The sequence below is a fragment of the Haliotis asinina genome, chromosome 6, assembly GCF_037392515.1.
Source record: "Haliotis asinina isolate JCU_RB_2024 chromosome 6, JCU_Hal_asi_v2, whole genome shotgun sequence".
In the NCBI taxonomy this organism is placed as follows: domain Eukaryota; kingdom Metazoa; phylum Mollusca; class Gastropoda; order Lepetellida; family Haliotidae; genus Haliotis; species Haliotis asinina.
The window spans coordinates 18,055,976-18,072,726 of NC_090285.1; the positions used below are offsets into that span (position 1 = coordinate 18,055,976).

Here is a 16,751-nt window from a genome sequence, read left to right on the forward strand (position 1 = left end):
TATACTTACTGTCTTTTGTCCATGTGATTTCAAAATGTCAACCGAGTTAACATATATATTGTTACATTAACACTAGTTTACTGGAGTAAACAAGTGCAGATGTTTTTTGAATGACTAAAGGGCATACTGAAAAGCTTTTTTAATCATTATGAGTTAATTGCTTTATATGTTCCCTGCGAAGGACCAGAGATAAAAACCAACATCTTTCCCAATGTAATGTTCGGAGAAAAAGGAAAAAAACGAACACTTCTGATAGATTTGATGAGATTCAACCATACGTCCACTGTAAGTGTACAAAGAGTGAGTGAGTGAGTTTAGTTTTATGCCGCACTCAGCAATATTCCAGCTATATGGCGACGGTCTGTAAATAATCGAGTCTGGGCCAGATAATCCAGTGATTAACAACATGAGCATCGATCTGCGCAGTTGGGAGCCGTTGACATGTGTCAACCAAGTCAGCGAGCCTGAATACCCGATCCCGTTAGTCGTCTCTTCCGAAAGGCATAGTCGCGTTTTATGGCAAGCACGGGTTGCTGAAGGCCTATTCTACCCCGGACATTTACGGGTCAGTGTACAAAGAGACATTTCATTCTGTGTTTAGTTTTATATTGCTCATATACCTGGACTAAATATCCGATGATGAATGGTGATCTGACAATAAAAAGTTTGATGATGTTGAAGAGAGAGATCGCTGGGAAGACGACCTCAGGTCGGAGGTAGTGATCTTCAGACGTGAAGATGTATGTTGCTAATATTGCGAGGGACACCTGCAGAATAAAATGATCGACATAATTACTACAAATGAATTTATGTCAAACAATTCGTTCAAATGATTTTATGCAAAAATATTAATTCCAATGCTATTGGCTGAGACAGACGTTCACAAATGATCTTGAGTCAATTTTACTTTCACCGTATCCTAAATGTTCGGTAAATTCGATGCTCATGTTGCTTATCACTGCAATGCATGGTGAGGACTTAAATTGGCACTGATGCGGAGCGGATAATGCTTCTTGTCAACGGTCTAATTACGAAACCAAACTGCAAATTGGTCAGCGCCCGCTCCCTCGACCGTGACGGACAAAGGGACTGGGCTCCTGTCCATATTAGCAGAATTTCTTCACCTAAACAGTCAGGAGGCCCGACGCCCATCATATATCGTTATTTAAAGATATCCATGGTATTCCTTGTCTGATCGTAACAAAATATTCCAGCGGCGTATTTTTTTCGGATGCTTGTATGGTATAGTGACCGATCCAAATTGATCCCATTTCTGTGTTTTTAACCCCGATATTTAATCATGTTATGTGAAAATATGATGTCTACAGGCACGCAGCAAGCCATTTGTTTCAGTCCGAAAGATTGCAAAGCTTTATATTAAGACAGTTTTGAGTGTTGATTCAACTGTGATAGCAAAAATACGTACATTTTCGTAGCTATGGTAGCTACCCTGGTTTATTATTTATGATAGTAAAAACACACCGTTGATTTATTTGAATTCGTAAACTAAAAACGATGACTTTGCCTTTGGTAGCGAAATCTGAAAATTATTTCACTTAAAAAAAACTTATTACACCTATTTACCCAAGTACACAGCAAATGCCCGTAGGTATTCCTTATGTAACGAAGTTCGTTGCTATTTCGGCCCAGAAGTGTTTTGCGACACAGAGATTACATCTTCCTTGCTGTAACTCGCTTTTGAAGGTGTAAACCTACACGTGTTAATTGTCATCATTCTCTGGATGGTCAGTTAATGAATTTATAACAGGTATAATTAGTAGTAACACCACTTCGGTTACTCAACAAAGGTTCCCATTTGGCATTTCTCCTGTCAAGAGTAAATACTCAAGCAACATTATAAATTAAGGTCTGTAATGACAAAAATGTATTGTATGTTATGTGATATGTGCATGTAAGTGATGCAAGAGAGTTTCTCAGCTGAGTTACCAAAACAAACATCGATCAAAGGATTAACCGATAACACACTGATTGATTTAATTACTTTTATCTTCTACAGCGGATTTGTCAAAAGGCAGTGTGTGTAGATGTACTAATCTATACTGACTACACCCTGTCGTAAAGTGCGAGTGTAAAAACAAGATCATCCCTTCAAAGAATTAACCACCCTTGCATTGATTCATTGATTGCTCATCATTGGTTAACTAAATTACTTGAATGGCTGACATCATACAATTAGTTGCCAGGTGTTCTATCTTGGGTGACCAATGAGACGTTTATCAGGTTTTCACCAATGTGAAAGAAGTAAAACGATGTGTTACTTTTTCGCAAATTAGACTGTTGTAAGACACACGACACAGAGCAAGATTATTTACCAGCTGCTAATGAATGGAATATCGTTCTTTTATGATATTGATGGATACATTCCTGAATAAGGTAGTAGCCTGACATTGTTGCTATAAAATTAGTCTGTTTTATATTCATTATTTGCATTTTGTTTTAATTTATTTGTTGTAGCATTCAGCAGAATCTATATGACAGAAAGCACACACTAGATTCGCGTATGTGTGTGAAATAGGATCCACACTGACAATCTATACAATGTGTAAATGTTGCTGTCATGTTAGAAATTTAATATAAGTATAAACAGACCGTGTGTTACAAATATGACTATAAACTAATTAGGGTTATGAGACCAAATATAGAGACGTACATTGGCTTCGTTATTTTTCCGTCCTAATAGTTATTACCATTTCTATCACTGGCAGATGATTAACCTTCAAAGTGTTTCATTTGTTTTCATATTACATTTGTAATGAAGTAAAATGACGTCGCCTTAGTTGATCTGTCTATAATTAAACTCTCAATTGCGCATACGGACTGCGCAGCAGACGTCACGAGCCAGTCACGAATTGTGGGATATCATCCGGTACTCACGGGAGAAAAACAATAACACGAGTTTACACCAGTCCACGTAAACTGCTCTGCACTAGTGCTCCTTTAATTATTTATAAACCGCCGCTATTTATAAACCGGAGCTATATAGCTGGAATATTATTGTGCGTGACGTCAAACAACAACAAACATTGTCACTAACGTGACATAATCTCCCGTCGCAAATTATCAAATCAAAATTAAAAAGGAGTAGTGAAGGTCGTATTTTTGACGAAATGAAATGTTCGCCAAAAACATGACCAGTCAACCTCTCTTGATATATTACTCTGTAGTTGCTGAAACGCACGAATATTTTCAAGACTCACTGTGACATTGACATGAATGCCATAGTATACGAAATATGCAAAAATGCTTATAAAGTAATTTCTTAATGAAAAACTTTCAAGAGAAGAACAACATCCAGCGAACTGTTCTTGAGATATCTTGCAGACAATCTTAACATGCAGCTTAACATGCTGTAATCTTCAAAGTGTTGCCGTGACTTGAAAATTAAGTGAAGGTCACCTATATAGACTGGGCCCTGCGCCTTCCCTAGATAAAGCTTGGAGTTGAGAATATGAAGAAAATCCAGTAAACCGTAAACCGTTATCTCTCTGACAAGGGTATAACGTTAATGAAATGAAGGTCAAAGACACCAAAACTGACTGACGTTTCTTTTCTGTGAACCTAGGTACAAATATGAAAAGAATCTAATCAAAGGTCCTTAAGATATGCACATTTGTATGAAGGCACGGATTTAGCCTAATAGTATATTCCCTACCTCGCGCCACACAGTAAACCCAAGTGGACAGGCAGATGTGTTTGTCATTTTGCAGAACACGAACATACCGTGATGGTCCTAACTTATGTTTGAACACTATAGTCTACTTTCGAACTTTTATGAATCAGATATATAGATCATATACACGTTTGTCCATTTTACCTCAATTACATGACGTTTGATTAAAATGTACCATGACTTTAACTGTGCTTATTTTACAGGGAATTATGTCTGAAGTCCAATCTTAGGCGGATTTGTGCCACTTACAAGATAAGGAATGAGAGTCCAGCTGAGGGTAGTAAAACTTTTTAGGAAAGCCATCTTCAACAAAATGTGCAATTCCTTTTTCCGAACATCCAAGACTTTATCCTGGAAGGATGGTTCCCAGGCATACAGCTTCAGTATCTGTGACAACAAGGACAAAGTGGACAAATTTATTCATAAACAGTTTTAATGAAGATCACTGGCAACAGGCTGACTTTACATGTGACTTCACATGACATTACGAGCAACAGGCTGATTTTACATGTGACTTCACAAGAGATTACTGGCAACAGTCCGACTTTACATTAGATTAGGAGCAAAAGGCGGATTTTTGTGTGTAGGTTTACAGACGATTACTACAACATACTGTGCGTTCACAGAACATTATTACCACAGACGGGCTTTTCGCGTGTCTGTTCACAAGAAATTACCAGAGGAAGATCTTTTCTGTTGCGGTTCACAAACAATCGCCGACGAATTCCAATGGTTTCGTGGTGAATTGAGGTTGGTGCTGGTATAGTGTCAGATGGTAGCCCATTATCCCTATCGAATCTGTCCACAGTGATGGAGTTTGGTGGACATTTATAAAGAAGGATATCCCAGTCTCCACATCTACGAATTAAGGAATTTTTTAAAACCAAACTATACTTCTATTTAAAGATAGCATTCCTTACCTTAATGCCATTGAGGACTTCATTTAAAATCTTCATCCTCTTGTCCTTGTGCTGCATCAGTTCAGCCTGATACTTCCTCAACACTAGAGCAGCGACAACATTGACGGGCAGGATAACAAGCAGCACCGCCATCCCTGCGAACATGGAGGGTCCCAGTGACTGATACAGGAGGTACAGGGCAATGGCGATATTCAAAGGAATTGCCCACACCGTCCACATCCAAACCGTGAAGATTTGTATATGCTCCACATCCACAGACATCAGATTCACAATTTCGCCTATTGTCGACTCTCTCTTTGCCTTGTTACTCATCCTTAAGGACTGACAGTTGTTCATGAAAATAAAGAGTGAATGAATTTAGTTTTACAACACGCTCACCATTATTCCAGCTACAAGGTGGCAGTAATATGGCGGCGCTCTATAAATAATCGACAATCTAGCGATCAACAGCAGGAGCATCGATCTGTGCAATTACACCGATGACATGCGTCATCTCTCGCCCGCCAACGAAACCACAGACATGTTTCGTTACTCTCTCGCCAGAGCCCTGGAGTGGTCAACGTCATGCGAGGAAGGAGTTAGTTGTACACAAAATGTGTTACAAGCTCGTCAATTTGCTGATTTCTCGACGTGAACAAAGACAAGCCGAATCGTTCAAAATGTAGCATTGCTACACTGATCTTTCCAAAGTATCAGAAATGTGATCATTTTAACCGGAATATAGTCCGACAAGTTGTACAAAGTGCCCATGACATACAAAACCAACAGCCTGCTCTTGATATGATATGGCAAGAAGCCAGTTGAAGTACCAAGATTCAAAGAAAGGTTTGAAAAAAACTGAAAGACATGGGGTTTATATGGTAAAAAACACAATCAAATCGTAAGGTTTTATTGGAACGAAAAGACATAGGTGCAAGGCGCATGGAATACCTACGTGCAATAAATAAATGTAGAGATGAAAATCGAACAATCATCTTTATCGATGAAACACAGTTGCATGAACACCTCATTGTCTAAAAATATTGGCAGCAGACCTTGGCTTATTATTTGTTGTTCATGCCGTGTCCAAAAGCGGGTGTGCACCAAATGTTTTACTTGTATTTGGCTTAAAGCTCAAATCAGCAGATTATCATGACGAGATGAATTGTGACGGTTTTTCCAAATAACTGCAGGAAGAAATTGATCCCATACATTCCACCTCACTCCTTCATTGTGGATAATGCGCCATATCACAGCAAACGTGGAGAAATGTCCAGCAAAGACTAACAGAAACTTATATCAAAGTTTGGTTACAAACGTACAATATTGCATCTGACGACAAAAGCTCAAGGCCGAACTGTCAAGTCTGTCAAAATCCAACAAATCTGGCCCTGTCTATGGAGTAGACACTGTTGAAACAACATCGCCGTGATGTACTGTGTCTTAATCCTTCGCAAAGAGTTGCCACAAACAAGAGAATGTATGCAATCGGTGTCAAGGAATGATGCGAATGTTGTAAACATGTTAAAATCATTGAAGATGGTTTCTGGCAAATAGCAATAGAAAATGAAAATGAAAATTAAAATGACAGTCGTGATGGAAGTAGGACTGACACCAAGACCGATTTTGAAAGAGACAACTAAGGCCCGAAGTACGCCTAAATCAGTCAATTCCATAATGGACCTATTCAGTATTTGACCCCTGAGTGAGGAGGATCCACCAGAATATATGCCGATCATACATCCGTTTGTAAACATAAATTTTCATTCCTCTTGTGTGGGCTTTTTGTAAATAAGGTTATATTTGTCTTGGTTCAGTGTCTAAGGATCTCAGCTGTACACTTACGTACAGTTTGACTAGAAACTATACTATATACTATAGTTAATAAATATTACGAGGCACGATATCCATGAATAACCTATACCCAAACACATTTCCATCCATTAGAAATCGTTATGCATCACAGAAACAGCTGTTTAACAAACCATCACTAAAATATTGACACAGTTCCCTGTGTGTTGCGAAGGAGTAATGCAGGGAAAGACAGCCAGGTGTGCGAGAAAGGGTGGAGGCGGAACAGCACAGTGTAATGAATGAATAGCTTTGTCGGCACTTGTGCACGTGTTTCTCAAACATACGCAACTTATTACACCACATGTATTTTGTATTATATACAACTCCAATGTACATGGGCCGGAGGCCATTTGTACTATACACATCTTTGAGTATTGACTCGTACCATTTATTTATAGCCCATACCATATGTTTTTCTCCAGTGAACCGGTTAGTAAAAGTAGCAGAAACTGTGGAGTGCTAAATCAAATGAGTAAAACAGTACTCCACTCTTCCTTGATTTTACCAGGTTGGAATCAACAGTACCTTTCTGAAGACAGCAGATATGATGACAGCAGCCATCTTGATTGCCACCTTTCTTCCTTGGTGCCAGTTCGCATGGGTAAAAACTGTCTGGGTCAACGTGGCTGCCGCCAGCACAATGCAGAGAAGATAGCCTTTCCACAGGGGTACGGTCTTGTCTGTGGTAAAGGTCACTAGAAGGCTGAAGCAAATTTGTTTTCATGTTTTACGAAAAGGCCAAACAGTTGTCTGCAACAGTTTCATGCCTGACGTGGGAGCTGTCTTTTGTAAAGTAGTGGACTGTCTCAGTGAACCTAAAGTGCTGTGGCATATACATAGCTTAGAAAACCATACGTAGTGCAAGATATGACTAAAATGGAGGTTCGTCAATGGAGGTCCCCCGAAACATTTCGAACAGAGCGCCTCAGATCATGGCCGTTGACCTCAAAGACCTTTTATGTTTTGCAACTGACGGATCTGAAAAGTTTTGTTTGTGGATACCTACCCAAGTATCAAAGGGCTGGCAAATCTCAGCAAGTCACTAACAAGCATCCAAACTTGAAACTGTATCAAGTCAAACCAGAATGTTTTCCACAAAACCCAGGCCAGTGAAAACGTGTTTCCACAAGCTGCCTCCCTCGACTGTTTCCCCCGTGGATGTTTATTTCCCAACAAAGGTGACGTTTCATCATTTGCTTCAAAAATGAGAGAGTCATTGTGTCTTTTCGAATAATAGACTTTCTTGTCATTCTCATTTCTTCTGTAATAGAAACAAACCATCAGAATTCGAACATTTAATATTTATGCACATGTGTATTCTCGGTCATGGTATCTCAGGGTTTATCTAATGCTGGGCAAAAAGTGTCGATGCTCGATATAACAGGCGAGGTGAAGAGGGGTTTAACGTCATACCTACATACGACAGGGGGTTAATAGTTGACACTTTCCCCACGACGTGCATTCGTGTGTATGCATGGCTGTTTGTACTAACCCAGACGTGTTTATAGTTCTACCTCGATATTCAGCAGTTCAATGGGTCGAACTAATTTAGGTATGATGCTCACACATTTTCATGCGGGCGAACACAGATGAGGTCCCAAAATTGCGGCAATGATCCACACTGTGAAATGCACCATGCAAGCTTGTATCTGAGCTTTTAGCAAACTGCAGCATTTTGAACAAGCCTCCATACTATGAAATGTACCAGTGAAAACTGAATTACCTCTTTGGACGACCAATCTGTTTGTTCCACTGAGAGAGAAACCTAGACATGTTGCCGGCAGACGATAAACCCGGATGAATGTCATCCACATCTGCTTCCGTCAACGACTTCCGGTAGCCTCTCAGTAGTAACCTATGATGGAAACATGCGAGTGAGTGGCTTTACTTCAGTGTACATCTTGGCAATTGCCCCCACTATTCACCTCACCTGTCGCACCCAATATTTGCCCTGGAGGTCTATCCTGCAGTACCTGCTTTACGTTTGCGTGAATGAATGAGCTCGGTTTAACGCCACGTTAGAAAGCATATCAGTTATATAAAGGTGTGGTGCGAAGCGTGATGCGAGAGACAAACCGTTTCTTGAAAAACAGGAACATGAGTCTGGTGCCGATATACTGGGACTCGAACTTACGATTGTAGCCATGAAAAAACTTTTTGCTGATCTGATTATCGAATGAAGAAGGAGCATGCGTGAGCTTAGTTTTACGCCGCTTTTAGCAGTATTGAAGTAATATCACCACCAGAAATGGCCGTACATATTGTAGGCCTGTGGGGAATCGAACCTAGGTCTTCAGCATGGAGAGCGAACGCCTTAACCACTAGGCCACCCAACCGCGCCATGTGTGTACGCAGTATACAAATGTAAGGTAATGAAACATTTACTATTTATCCGTTTCTCATTAGTTCGTCTCCATGTCATAAAGGCTTAGTGGCTTGTTTTGCTTAAGGTAAGGGTTTGTTTCTCTTTGTGTGCACTATGGGTGAAGACCGTTTCTGGTGTTTCTGCCTTGATGATCACAGAAGACTGTTCATAGAGGTGTACTTTCAAATTTACTCTCTCATCTATGTTTTACAAAAATATTGTCAGAAAGAAAATATTACGTTCATATTTTTATATTCTTGATTGTTAATGTTTAACTGTATTGATTAGGCAGCAAGGACACTTAGTGATAAAAGAATAATTAACCTACTTTCCGTGTTAAGTATAATGCATGTTACCTGGTCATCCACCCATACGTGATTCTTGAGAGGAAGGATGATTCTAGCTCCGGACATGGTTTCTGTGAGTGGACAAGAACAGATATATACTAAGCGCCATTAATAAAGGGTCAATTGATATACAGCACATGCAAAGAACAATTCTAAGAAAAAATATAAGTAAGTAAGAAGTAGGAAGTAAGTAAGTAGGAAGAAAGTAAGTTAGTAAGTAAGTGTCATTATAATGTTTAGGATAAACGTTTCGCATCGTGATATACAGACAAAAACGTTAAACAGCACAAGTAAACATATTTGGTTGCCGTACTCAGCAATATACCGGCTATATAACGGTGGTCTGTAAATGACTGAGTCTTGACTAGACAGTCCAGTGATCGACAGCATCAGCCTCGATCTGCGCAATTGGGAAGCGATGACGTGTCATAGTCGCCTTCTGTGACACGCATGGGTTGCTGAGGAACCTTTCTACACGGGTCTTCACGGGTCTATACAGTCTATAGTATTTTGGAGGAGTAAATCCATGAAACACCATAGGCAAAGTGGCACCTCCCGTAACATCGGACTGTTCAACATGTTATAGATGTTGCAGAGTACAGATCGCAGTGTATCAGTATGAATTAATATGGTTTTACGCCGTTTTTAGCAGTAATTCAGTAATATTATGGAAGGAAACCAGAATTGGGCATCACACATTGTACCAATGCGGGGAATCGAACCCAGGTCTCCGGCATGACAAGCTGACGCTTTAACCACTAGGCTACCACACTATCCCGGTCAATGAATCATCTGTACGTCCTTTGGGATTCAACATTCGCATAAACGACAATAAGCAAGTTTAGTTTTGCAATATTACAGCTATATGACCACCTTCTATAAATAGCATCAACGACAAAATACTAAGTGTTTTCATAGATACTAAATATGTTCAGGTTAGAACAAAAAGAACTATACCTTGTCATGTCCAAAATCCCTAGAAGGTGTCTCGGGAAAACAGCTCATGCAAAACTCAGAAATTACGAGAACTTTGTATATGTAGAATGTCACTGTAAGTATGCCTTCATCCTGAAGAAAAACAAAACATTTTTAGTGTGTAAAAATATAATGATAAAACAGGCAACTTTTGTGGTGGTAAATGTGATTGGTTTTGTTCATTAACTGTGTTAAATTACAGTCGTGAAGTTACTTAGGAAAAGCTTCTAGTGTTCTGTGGTTCTTTTGTTACAAGACACGGTGGCTAGAGATATACTTATACATTTACAGTGAGTGAGTGAGTTAATATTTAACGTCACATCGGCAATATCTCAGCCATATCGTGACGAGAACACTTAAATGAACACTTAAATGAAATATATTCATATTGTAAAAATATGTCGACGAAGGACAGTAAAACAACTAGAATATCACAATCTCATTTAAAACTAGCATGAAAAGTTAAAACTAATATCACTATTTAGACAATACAAAATAAAAACAGGCTATAGATCGGCAATAGCAGAAGGTGGATCACCATACTAGGGACCAGCTGGACTTACACCATCCCTTCAGCTGAATATACATTTACAGAGGTTCAGTGCGGTTTATAAATCGAATGTCGTGGTACATTCGTGTTTGTATTTGTGAAATGATGACTTTCTCTCTGATGTTATATGTGACCGTGGAGTGGAGATACTCTCGAGTGAGTGAGTTTAGTTTACCCCACACTCAGTAATATTCCAGCAATATGGCGGCGGTCTATAAACAACCGAGTGTGAACCAGACAATCAAGTGATCAACATGAGTATCGTTCTACGTAATAATCACCCAAACCCGTTTAGTCACCTCTTACCACAGGCATGGGTTTTTGAAGATCAAGTCTAAGGGGATCACGTTACGTTACCTGGAAACGGACATCTCTAGGAAAAAGAGAGCTGTTTTAAAGGATGTCATGTTGTAAATTTCAACCCGTTTACCTCCTCCGTGATGATGGAGTAGAAGGGGATGATGCCAGCCAGGGTGAGCAGCAGCCAGAAGATAAACATCACCCCGGAAGTGATGAGGCCTTTCTTCCTCTCCAGGAGCAGCAGCAACATAGCAAACAGCTGAAATAACGCATCTGCTCGGGGTACACTTGTTTTAAATAGAAAATGGCTTCGTCAATATAAAAAGATATATCGTTATATTATTTGGCTGGCAAATGATAATTTTAATTAGACTAATGTTAGTTTATTCACTTTATTTGTAAAATTCTCTACAGATTTCAGCGTCCGTGATACTCAAAAAGGGACCTAATTAAAGGCACAAAGTCATACATTTACGACAATGTTTTGGCCTGTATTATATATTGAGCGCATATGAATTCACTTTAGCTTTCTCCCGATGCAACAAAAGATCCATTGCGACTTGCCTGAAATCGATAATTGAAACTACGAGGCGAACTGCTTCCAAAGAGTTATTGCGTGGTATATGTGGAATACAAAGTGTACATACAATTCCTCCAAACCAGTGACGCGGTGCTGTCCGTATTTGCTGAACTGGCTTTTAATCTGAGGTCTCGTTGTAGGATATTTGTAGAGAGCACTCAACGTGACAAAACTATGCGGTTCGCTTCAAATAACGTTCGGTCGCTACCGATGGCGCGAGAGTCGATTTAATGCAACGTTGCATTAATTCATTCGAACTTTGTTATTCAATATTGGAATCTAAACAGTCTCTCTGGAATACGCTATATGTTCGCTTCCCTGAGGGCCGATAGTATTATTGAAAGAGACATGTAATTGTAGAGAAATATCGTGTGCAATTGTGCCTTTAGCAGGTGCCCCTTCTCTACCCGAAAACAACAGCGTTTTGAAGTAACATTTTGTTTTGACCATCGAAAAAAATCTTGAACTCAAATTATACAGTAGAAGGTCGTAATATGGGAAATGGATGCTATTTTGGTAGAATTCATCCTTTTGAATAAAATATCTCAAGGCAAATGTTAATGACTGACCTGCTGTATCATCAGACATAAACTAACATTTGATGTATTTGAGATCTTACAAAAGACACTGTATGGACGGCAGGTGCGATGATGAAGGCTTTGAAGGCGTTGTTGTTGACGTCGTCGGCAGCAACGATGAGCCGGATGATGGAGAGAACGACAAGACAGAAACAAAGGACCTGGAAAAGACAGAAAGCTACTGACAAAATCGTTGATGAGTAGACAATGTTCCCGGTATTGACTGTTTTTAGGTTTGGTATGATCAGTACCTTGCTCGTGCTCACGAGTTTAACCACTCCGGGGTTTTCTCCCACATCAAGCAAATCCTCTGCGCTTTGACATAAATAAAGCTGAGCAAAGCACATGTCAATACCCTTAGCGAAAGGTTTGGTCCGAGGAGGTGGGATAGCCCAGTGGTTAAAACGTTCTCTCATCACGCCTACGACCCAGGTTCGATTCCCCACATGGGCGCAATGTGTGAACCCACCCCTCAGAGCCGATTTCTCAAACCGTGACATTGCTAGAAATTGATTTATCATTAAGAAGATGCAGTCACTAGGTAGATATTTACGGCTCCACCTATCTGTTTATTTCGTGGAGAGTCGATCGTATATATACAATAGGTACTAGCACTGGAGAGTCAGTGTGCGGTTCCTCTTTACCACCAATGCTATATATTTATACCGTGATGACTTAGTTTAATCAGGATAGAGCTTACCATCTTTGCTATATATCTATATCGTGATGCCAACGACGTCGGTTTGACGTTCACGAGGTAGTAGAAGTAGAACGGTGACGACAGCCACAGCCATCCACACGGCACCCACACCAACACCGTGGACTGGAAGCAGTCCGTGAACAGCGGCGCTTTGCTGTACCAAGTCAGGTCTGTTTCCTGGAGAAGACTGCATATGTTAGATGAAGTAAAACCCACAAAACCAACGAAGACATGGAACCACTGTGCGACATAGCCACTGGAACGCTGGCCCGTGACTAAGAAAAACCCGGTGTCCCTCGACATGATATTTCTGGAATATTGCCAAAAGCTGTGTAAAACTAAATTCTCTGTGACTTTAAAACCATGGACGTCATTTTGGTCATTGAAAAAAAAGTGTGCCTATTCTGACCTGTTCTCCCTGCCAAGTACATGGCATTGTTTCATGACCAGTTTTGTTGATTTTGCCATGCAAGCATAGTGTGCTTACAGCAGCTATGCACATATCAATGTTAAGTCGGTTTCGTTGAATTCTTGTGATTTTTCTGTTCTATTCGATATGGAGATAGTCTGTTGTATATATACACGGAGCGAATGCATGAGCGGTAGAGCCTGTACGGTAGAATGAGTGAGTGTGATTGAGTGAGTGAGTTAAGTTTTACGACGCACTCAGCAATATTCCAGCTATATGGCGGCGGTCTGTAAATAATCGAGTCTGGACCAGACAATCAAGTGATCAACAGCATGAGCATCCATCTGCTCAACTGGGAACAGATGATATGTTTCAACCAAGTCGGCGAGTCTGACCACCCGATCCCGTTAGTCGCTTTTTGTGGCAAGCATGGGTTGTTGAAGGCCTATTCTTCCCCGTGACCTTCACGGGTCGAGTGAGTGTGATTGAGCTTAGTTTTACACTGCCTTTGACAATATTCCACCAATGTCACGGCGAGGGTCACCGCAAATAATGAGGGGTAAAATAGGGCTTAACGTCGTACTTGAGAGTGTTTCACTCATATGACGACGTGCGTGCAGGTGCACGTGTGGCTGCTTGTACTAGTTCATACCTGAGCTGATTTCATAAAGCTAGCTGACTGAGATAGCATGCCGCAGTAAAGTATAAATTTCCCACACCTTATACTCCTAGCCGACCAGCCTTTGTTCTAACCATTAACGTCGAGCTTCAAGTAAGGACCAACAAGTACTATATTTTAACGTCTTTTTGGTATGAAGCGACCAGGGATCGATATGGTCCCCTTCGGCTCTGCGCTGCGGATGGGCGTGTATACATATGTGTAAATTGTATTATGTGCATGTATATGGGCCAGATGGCCTTTTTACATAAATAGAGCTTTGATTTGATTTGTTCTCCGGGCACCCGGGTTTGTTTTTTTTGTGTTTTTTTTAAAAAATCATTCTAAGATATAGATGGGTTTTTTGTTGTTTTTTTTAAATAGAAAACCAATTCTAAACCTAAAGCTAATCCTAACCCTAAACCTATTATGATATTAAATCTAAACCCTAACACTCCAGGAATAATCATGATAAATAAAACACATTTCAAGCAGGGGTTACGCAGGGAACTCGTATTTACCTAGAAATATACGGTAGGATAGATACATACGACAGGATGCATGCATAGGCGGTACAGTAGAAAAATACGGCAGGATGGATGTATGGAGCCTACAGTACGGTAGCCAAATAGTTTGGGCGTACATACGGATGAGTACATACAATATATATGTACCACTGGTGTGAATACACACCAACAAGTCGACGGACACAAATATCTCTCTAACTGTTTTAGGGAGACGTGTCTCATAGAGGCACATGGAATGTTTTCAAAAGTGATGGGACTCGAACCGTTACATGCAGTCCTGGGACTAAGCATTTTATATCTACTCACCCACAGCGTGGTCCCATTACAGAGCGTGGCCATGTTGGACAGAGCGTGAGTGAATATGGGATACAATGAGTCAAATTCTAGACTAAGTAATGTAAGTTGAATTATGACTAATCGTGTTGTGGTCTCTGCCTCTCCTACGCAACACGTGTGTTTGTCTCCTTTGTCTCCTTCATGAACAACTCGTGTTATTCCGGGATATGCCGAAAGGCGAGTCGTGTCCCTCTGGAAGGATTTCACATTGGCGCATGAACATCAGAACTACTTTAAACAAGAACGATAACTCTATTTCTGTTTGTAAACTAAACATCACAGAAGCACTCGTATATTGTACTGCCGTTTCTTTTTTATTTTTATTTTTTATTTTTATTTTTTTATTTTTATTTATTTTTTTTATTATTTATTTATTTATTTTTTTTTGGGGGGGGGGGAGGGGGGGGGCGGGGGGCGGGTGTGTGTGTGCATTTAGAATGAGACCTCTTTCATACAATCAAAAGAGGGATCATTTGTTAAAGACATACTCTAATGTAATAGAATGTACCATCTGTACTTCTTACATTTCCAAATGTGTATTTCGATGTAAGGCTAAAGAGTCACAAATGGGATTTGTTTTATTGACCGTGGAAATGAAACACAGTTTGCCAGCTACGTTGAATTCGAAAGCAGAAACTAAATAAATGACTTTAAAATCTTGATCAATCTTGTTACATTGCTGCCATATCCCTGGTGGAATTTTAAAATGACTTAAACATGTAAATAATCCCCCCAAAATCAGTCTAAAATATCCCCAATGACGTGAAATAGAAGCCCAATGATGAAAGTTTATTAGTTATATAAAGGTGTAATATCGTTGTTATGAAACCTAAACGATTTATAATTACATTTTCTAAAAATATTGGCAAGCGAACGCACACTCGCGGAAAAGAGCCCGCAAAATCGTCAGACATGCACCCAACTGGACTTGTGAGTGCTGTGGGTGCCTGTATGTGAATCTCTCAGCATCCATGGCCTTATACGTATTCAAAAGTTCACGATCCGAACGAACTGCCCATGGATATTTTATAAGCGCTTGAAACGGGTTTTGAAATTCCCGCGCATGCCCCTGTCCACACCAGAGAGGTCAGTGCGTTTCCCTACAGGCTCCAAGGAGCAAATCCGTAGATACAGTAGTGACCCCATAGCTGGTCAGTATGGTGCCAGGTGAAGATCAGGAGGCGCTTGGCGCATCGGTTGACACATGCCATCATTACCAGTGCTTATGGTGTTCATTGTCTGCTACAGACTCGATTATTAATGAGTGAGTGAGTGAATTTAGTTTTACGCGACAGTCACCAATATTCCAGCTATTTTGCGGCGGTCTGTAAATTATGGAGTCTGGACAAGACAATCCAGTGACCAACAACATGAGCATTGATCTGCGCAATTTGGAACCGATGACATGTGTCAACCAAGTCAGCGAGCCTGACCACTCGATCCCGTTAGTCGCCTCTTACGACAAGCATAGTCACCTTTTATGGCAAGCATGGGTTGCTGAAGGCCTATTCTACCCCTGGATCTTCACGGGTCCGATTATTAATAGACCGGGGTATTAGTACCCATGATGCAGTGAGCGGCAATTTGTTGTCAACCAAACTAAGCGCGAGACGTAAACAGGTCGGATAATCGTTCAGGTGCCGATATGCTATCGTACCTATCTACACACCAATCTGTCACAGGCTTCTAGACTCTAGGTGAACACTGGCAAATAGCTAGGCTGCTTGTGGTCGTCACTCCATTCTGATGTGGTGTGTGTTTTTAGTTTTACGTGGCACTTAGTAATTAATATTCCACCTCCATGGCGACTGTCTGTAAATAATTGAGTCAATCAATTGGTCAACAGCATGAGCATCGATTTGCGCACCTGGGAACCGATGACAGCCAAGTCAGCAAGCCTGACCACCCGATACCGTATATGAGATACTTTATCCAGTAAATTTGAAATAATCTCCACGACAGATGGTTAGATGACAGACAGA

General features: G+C 40.4%; 1 protein-coding gene across 1 annotated transcript in view; it reads right to left on the minus strand.

The window, feature by feature from the left end:
• LOC137286340 (multidrug resistance-associated protein 1-like) overlaps nt 1-14,986 on the minus strand; it is a 35,787-nt gene extending 20,801 nt beyond the window's left edge. The window contains exons 1-12 of the mRNA XM_067818136.1: nt 14,740-14,986; nt 12,840-13,016; nt 12,181-12,300; nt 11,112-11,240; nt 10,114-10,224; nt 9,166-9,227; nt 8,168-8,299; nt 7,451-7,705; nt 6,970-7,147; nt 4,612-4,932; nt 3,941-4,078; nt 621-767 (exon numbers count right to left, since the gene is read on the minus strand). Of these exons, the coding sequence (XP_067674237.1) occupies nt 621-767; nt 3,941-4,078; nt 4,612-4,932; nt 6,970-7,147; nt 7,451-7,705; nt 8,168-8,299; nt 9,166-9,227; nt 10,114-10,224; nt 11,112-11,240; nt 12,181-12,300; nt 12,840-13,016; nt 14,740-14,772 (1,803 nt within the window). The 5' untranslated portion in view covers nt 14,773-14,986. The remainder of the gene's footprint in view (nt 1-620; nt 768-3,940; nt 4,079-4,611; nt 4,933-6,969; nt 7,148-7,450; nt 7,706-8,167; nt 8,300-9,165; nt 9,228-10,113; nt 10,225-11,111; nt 11,241-12,180; nt 12,301-12,839; nt 13,017-14,739) is intronic.
• Between the last annotated feature and the right edge of the window lie 1,765 nt (nt 14,987-16,751).